The sequence below is a fragment of the Scomber scombrus genome, chromosome 19, assembly GCF_963691925.1.
Source record: "Scomber scombrus chromosome 19, fScoSco1.1, whole genome shotgun sequence".
In the NCBI taxonomy this organism is placed as follows: domain Eukaryota; kingdom Metazoa; phylum Chordata; class Actinopteri; order Scombriformes; family Scombridae; genus Scomber; species Scomber scombrus.
This window is the reverse complement of record NC_084988.1, coordinates 14,956,381-14,963,552: the sequence shown is the minus strand read 5'-3', so window position 1 is coordinate 14,963,552 and position 7,172 is coordinate 14,956,381. Positions and strand designations below refer to the sequence as shown.

At 39.2% G+C, this 7,172-nt stretch overlaps 1 protein-coding gene across 1 annotated transcript; it reads right to left on the bottom strand.

Annotated features, from left to right (window-relative positions):
- Positions 1-338: 338 nt before the first annotated feature.
- On the bottom strand, positions 339-4,632 carry cfap99 (cilia and flagella associated protein 99). Its single transcript, XM_062440880.1, has 15 exons — positions 4,519-4,632; positions 4,292-4,436; positions 4,106-4,200; positions 3,911-4,017; positions 3,638-3,815; positions 3,378-3,458; positions 3,073-3,141; positions 2,852-2,938; positions 2,665-2,753; positions 2,227-2,431; positions 1,927-2,068; positions 1,190-1,341; positions 908-1,107; positions 598-790; positions 339-446 (listed from the first exon to the last, which is right to left on the bottom strand). The coding sequence occupies exons 1-15, from the start codon at positions 4,630-4,632 to the stop codon at positions 339-341; spliced, it is 1,965 nt and encodes a 654-aa protein (XP_062296864.1).
- Positions 4,633-7,172: the final 2,540 nt, after the last annotated feature.

Sequence of the window (7,172 nt, the reverse complement as noted above, 5' to 3'; positions counted from 1 at the left end):
CCATGTGTCATTTTGCTGTGGAGCCCGACAATAAAGAAAGGGGTGCATTGCACTTTTTTTCCCCCATCAACGAGGGCCCCTTTCTACTCAAGGGCCCCGGGGCACTTGCCCAGATTGCTAGTATGGTAGATCCAGCCATGCAAACCTCAGAGCAACTGTTGGATAGTCTCACTGTGCATGAAATAAAACACAGTGGCGGCCAATTTTTCACAGTTTTAATGGTAAATGTGTCATATTCAGAATGTAACACATGATGATTAATCACACACATTTCTTACAGCTCATCGCTAATAAACTGTCTGATCTAAAATTAATCCTTTGCAGCATTATGTACATGTTTACGTCTTGAGTGTTTCTCTCTGAGAAACAACATAAGGAGCCTCCTTCTGGATATAACGCTCTAAGCTCAGCTCCAAGTCCTCCCAGCTTTTCTCCTTCGAGCTTTTCTGTCGAAACAAGAAACACAGAGATGAGTGAGGAGGAAGATTATTTACTGCGACTACCGTAAAAAATCTCTACAGTAACAAAAACAGACAAAGCTTACAAGTCCCTCACTGAAAGGACACTGTTTTTCTTTGTTGCGGATTTCATGCTCACTTTGTTGTGTGTCTCCGTGTGTCTGACCGTGTGAGCTGCTGCCTGCTCAGCGGTTTTGGCCTTGTTGCTTTCAATTTGCTTCAGTCTTTGGCGCTCTTGCTGTTTCTCTTGGAGCTTTTTCTGCAGAACCAAAACTCTCTCGTCCTGAGGTGCTGCCTGCCGGAAACCCAGCGTGGCTTTCCTCTTCTCTTTCCTGCAACGTGCCAAAACTATCACCAACGTGTGTGATATTTGTGTGTTCGTACATGTGTCTGCGCTTGTGTGTGTTGATTAGTCTACTTGTTTTTCCTAGACCCAACATTTGCCTGACCTGATGGCAGTGGCCTGTGCCAGCTCTCTCCTGTGGATGTTGTCCAGCTGCTCCAGCAGCAGCTGCTTCTTGCTCTCCCTCTCCTCCAGGATGCACTCCCGTTTCTCCTGCTGCTCTGTTTGCTGTGCCTCCTTCAGAAGGCCCAGCCGCTCCCTCGTCTCGGCCACAGACATCTCTCCGAGCAGCCCATGGCCTGCAATCTGGCATGGGACACAAAACGGTGACACAGAGATGAAAGTGTGTGAGATGTAAGAATGACAGCAATCCTTTTCTTTCACCTACCTCTGTGTTATCAAAATTCTTGACTCTAATGTGAGGAAGTGATTCGATGGCGCGGATTTCACTGATGATTTCAAATTTTCTGCTGAGCTCTGCCTGTGCGTCATCCAGGGCTTGACCAAGGAGCTCTCGTCTTTCTTCTGAGACTTCTTTCACTGTGAGGTTGGCATAAAATAATTTAGAATGAAAAGACAAATCATGACCAAACGATCATTGCATCACATTTCATGTTAAAAATCCTCTCCAGACATGTTTTAAGATGTATTTAAAATGTTGTACTGATAATAATTTGTGTCTGATACAGTTTTTCGCAAAAAAAGTTAAAATAATTTGTTCAAATCCTGAAAATTACATCTGTATCTTCTCCCTCATTCAAAATCACAAAATCTATGAATATGCAAATATATATTTATCTCAGAAGTTTAACTGCTGGACACAAGATGCCCCCCCTTCACTCTAAAGTCCATTTTTAGGTTTCAAGTTTCCACATCACGCTTGTGTAAGTTCAATATTGGAAAATTGATTGGCTGCAAAAGTTGTGATGTCACCAATCCTGCTTATAGGCCCTGCCTTTGCGCAGAGAAACTTTCCTCTTTCAGCAGATGAAAATGAAAACAGCCTTCAAGTATCAAACTCTGCACATCCATCATTCTGCACAGTGAAGCTCAAACATTCAACTGTACGAACAAGAAGCAAAACACATTTTTGAGTGGAAGGGGACTTTAAGTGAGGGGGCTCACCAATACTTTGCTTTAATTTCTGCAGCTTCTCTTTAGCTGTTTTTGAGTTCTTGTGGCCCTCTGCCACTTGTTGCACCAAGTCTTTCATTCCTTTTTCGTCCTGCAGCCTTTTCTCAGCATATCTCCGCATCAGCTGAGCTGTCTTTACAACACACAACAAAGAAACCGTGAAAAAAACATTTTTCACACATAACTGTCAATCCCCTTAAAATGACATCTTAAAGCATGTTTTTGTCTAATTACTCTCCTCATTACACACTTTAAAGAGCTGTGTAATCCTCTGTAAATGCCTTTACCCACCTCTTCTTTCTTGAGCTGAGCAGTCTTCTGGTTGCGTTCCATTATTCGGGTGCGGGCCATTGCTGCCTCCTCATAACTGATGCGTCCTTCTAGATGCCTGCGCTCAATCTTTGCCAACTCCTCCTGAAGATCCTTCTCTCGCATCTCTTTCTGCCACTGCAGGAAAGAGGAGGGCTCACGTGCCCCCTGCACCAGATGCTCCATTCTGTGTCAACACGCACATGACGACACAGCAAATACTTTGAGCTTGAGATCAAGATCTTTACATATATGCAACATCACAATGAGACAATTCAGTCACACACACAAACACACAAGTATTATTAACACTAAAAGTGAGTAGAAATGTACAGTCCCTCAGAAGAACGAGTGTCTAAATCTTTTAACAGTTTTGTTTCATGCTGAGATTCATATTTGCAGGTAAATGCTGTGCTGTACCTCTGCAGCTCCTTCTCCACCTGACGGTCGTGTAGCGCCTCTTGCCTCAGGATGGCGGCACTATTGAGCTTGACGGGCCAGCTGTTATTCTAACAGGATCAGAAAAATCATCATCACTTCAGTCAATACTTATTATTAATATAATAAATACTGATCCATTCAAGCAGGTGAAATAATCTGATCTCACCTTATTAATGGAGGGATGTCCAGAGGAATGAACTGAATTGAACTTGAGCTCTGAATTAAAGTCTTTCTCGATCTGGGACATCACTTTCTGCATTAAACGATGGTTCAAGCAGAAATGTAAATGGTCAGTGAAATGTACATTAATATCTTGTTTTTTTTATTATATAAGTTTAAACATAAATCAATACCATTATTTTTTAAAGACAAGAAAATTGTCCATACCTTTGTGTTTTCAGACTTATGTGGATTTGCACATCTGAACTGTTTCATATTTGCTTCATACAGCAGTTCCTTCAATGAAGAACAGATAGGATGTCATTACAATGCCATGCAAAAAAGGCAGTGTTAAATATTCATTATTTATGTATTAAGTAAAAAATCATTAACAATACAGTGGCTTAGAAATATAAAAATACATTTTCCAGTGTTTTAATGTACTAAAATGTCATATTTAACTCTTGGTTGTGCCGGCTGGTTTTCTGTCAAACTTATTTTCTTGTTGATAATGGTAAAAGCAGGCATTTTACCTCAGTCTTTTGATGGTTCCTTTGTTTGATCTCCTCTATCATCTGCATCTCTTTTGGAGCCCTGTAGGTGCTATTTGGTACCTACAAAACAAGTCATATGAGCTTTACATCCATCTATACACAGCTTAATAACCGGTCTATATTTTCTTAAAGGTATATATCTGTTGCACAAACAGAAGAAACAGAATAAAAGTGCAAACATGCAACATCTATGATAGTGTTTGAAGAACAAAGTGGATATAACTGTAAATGAGGCTAACCAGTTTGTGTTTCTCCTGCTGTGGGACAAGCTCAGGTATGGGCAGAGCTCGCGGTTTAGGTGTGGTAAGAGAGAACTCCTGGGGCTCAGTGGTTTTGATTGGAGCTTTCTTGATCTGAGTCCCACAAGACATTTTGACAGCAAGCCGGTCCAAGAGATTATCAATCTCAGGGCGCCACCTGAAGGACAAACGTGATAGATATAATCATTCATTTCTTGCCTTAAAAACAACTATTAATGCCTAAAAATATGTTCAATTGAGTGCTTTTTTCACCTTAGCAGAGGGCTGACCCAGTGTTTCTCCACGTAGGTAGCATCGTAGATATTATTCCACTTTTCTTGTATCCATGTGGTGAGGTTTGTGAAGAAGAAACTCAGGAACTACGAACAAACACAGCACACACTAACACACTGCGCACCACACTGCAGCTTCTGATTGCTGTTTCACATCAGAAATGGACTTTCTTACTGTGTGCATTTTCTTGATGTCCAGAGATTTGACAATGTTGCTAAAACTCTGAAGTCCAAGGTCATCAAGGACAAATGTGGCGAGGTAACAGATAACTGAAAACAATATTATAAATATGTAAATATCATGTTAGGCCTATATTCAGACTGAGCTAAAAAATCGAATTGTCTCAGGCAATTGACTTACTGACAAACTGGCTGCGATCACCTCTGGATAAGCATTTCCCATTCTGGCTGTAGAAGGCATTGATGACCACGTCCAATAAATGTTTGTACTCAACACATCCAGAAACAACATCAAGTATGAACTTCTTATGTTGGGTATCCATGTGCTGCAACAAATAACAACATTTTTAAGGTCGATTATGGTAAACCTGCAGCATCTGGACACTGATCTGAGTCCATCTATTGTACCTGCAGATCCTTTGAAGCATCTTCCATGAAATCATCCAAACACTGTCTGCCTGCACTGAACTTATCGAGCAGCACGGTGGCCTCCTTGACAAGTGATCCATAGCTTGATGCCATTTTATATCGACCTGCAGAAAGCTGGTGGAGATTGATGACTGTTGTGAAAAAGATCTCAGCTATAGCAGAAAGGCCCACAGTTTATATTAACAATATTGTCAAAAAATGTGTTCTACCTGAAAGAGATCCAGGTGGTTTCTACAACAACAACAAAAGTTGATTTAGAAAGTCATTTTTCTCAAGAAAATCCACAGAGCGGCTAGTTTTCAGCTCGAACCGTTGCCATGTTCATTCGTTGCTTAGCAACACACTGGTGTAAACAGAAACGTGTCCCAGTTTGAACGCCTAAAGTTAAATGAGCAGTAGTTTACAAATAGAGAAAATGGCTTTTATTAAATTAATGAAAATATTTGTTTACACTTTTTGACAGTTTAATTCATTATATGAAACCATTAATGATTTTTAACCATCGGAGGCAGATTAACAGTGTGTCATCGTGTCATCCTGATCTTTTGTTGGCAGCCATAACAAAAATTATTACGTAGCATTTCGTGACGTTTGTGCAAACCGTGCGCTGCCTTCACGTGCTGTTGGAAATATGTATACACACAAAATGAACCACCGACGTGATAAATAGTTTACAACAGGGAAAATAATAATTATCATCAGGCAGTAGGCCTCAATTCGATTCAGTTCGCAGGAAAAAGTAACTAACATCACGATTTTGAAGGGGTTAGTGGTGAAAAGCTGATTACTGACAAAATCACATGCAAACTGGGGTTTTAGAGTAGTCTCACAATACATCAACTGATTTCCTGCCATAATCTGATTAGCATAATCAGATTTTTTTGTGAACATGTAAACAAAGTCATTGGTTTGGCATTGTGTTATCACAAATTATTTTTGAAATAGGCAATATATTTTAAGAAACAGCTTGTGGCGTGGAAACCTCAGCTCTTCAATACACTCTACTGAACTTTTCAGTAGTGTCTAAGTAGGAAACATCTTGTGTCCAATAAGTAATTTGAATTTAAAGATAAGAGCAACTTATTTTTTTTCTATTTTATCTTTTTTCTCTTTCAACTTTGTTTGGAACAAGGGTGTTGTACAGTTGTACCTTTTATACAGCATGACGCCCCCTTTCACAAAAGAAAAAAAAAACACAAAACAACAACACAAAACAACAAAAGTGGTATATTCCTACTTATACCTGTATATATGAGCACATATGCTCAAAGCCCAATACAATGCACCTTATTTATTATTACTCTTTTGCCCTACTGTTAGTGTTACTGTTTTTGATGTATATATTGCACATACTGTAACTATTCAGTACTTAGTGTTTTTTTATGTAGACCTATGTATCTATCTATCTATCTATCTATCTATCTATCTATCTATCTATCTATCTATCTATCTATCTATCTATCTATCTATCTATCTATCTATCTATTGTATGTGTACATTTTAACTTGCTGATACACATCTGTCTACTACCGCTGCTGAGACACTCATCCATGCTTTCATTACATCAAGGCTTGATTACTGCAACAGTCTTCTCTACGGCACCACCACCAAAGTCCTCAATAAACTCCAATACGTCCAGAACTCTGCTGCACGCCTCCTCACTGGTACCCGCTCCAGAGAACACATCACACCTGTCCTCCGTGAACTTCACTGGCTTCCAATCAAACACAGAATCAACTTTAAAATCCTCCTCACCACCTACAAGGCCCTCAACAACTTAGCACCCCCCCTACCTTGCTGACCCCTCCCGATCCCCCGGACTAAGTGCCGCACCTGGGGTGATCGGGCCTTCTCTGTTGCTGCCCCCACCCTATGGAATTCACTCCCCCCTCACATCAAAATCTCCCAAACCCTCTCCTCTTTCAAATCTGCACTAAAAACACACCTATTCATACTAGCCTTCAACTCCTAGCTCCCACTGGACTCGTCATGTTTTAACCTTTGTTTTTGTCTTCTTTTGTTTGTTTGTTTTTTAACCTTTTATAACTTATAAACATTTGTTTCATAGTTTTAAATAGGGAAATAGGGAAATTGTAAAGCGTCTTTGAGCACCGCATAAAGCGCTATATAAGTTTGATTTATTATTATTATTATTATTATTATTATTATTATTATTATTATTATTATTATTATTATTATTATTATTATTATCTACAGTACACGTCACCGGCCTCTTCATTAGGTACACCTGTGCAATTCAATCCAGTACAACAGCTTTTCTATAAATTCTACTTTTTTTTTTCGAGTTTATACATTTTCAGTTTTTTTTAACAATGTCAAAAAGGTGATTCTACTTTGTGTTTATTACTGAGGTCGTACTGTGTGGTGGTGGCATACTGGGGTGTATTATATTGACTGGCGTTCCTAATATTATGCCCCCCTCAAAATATTACAAAATATTATTATTACCATTCAATATAATGCACCCTAATACACCAACATCACCCACTATGACCTCAATAATAAACACAAAGCAGCATTATCACCTTCTTGACAATGTCAACAAAAACTGAAAATGTATAAACTTCTTAAATGTAGAATTTATAGCAGGGCTGTTGTATTGGATTGAATTA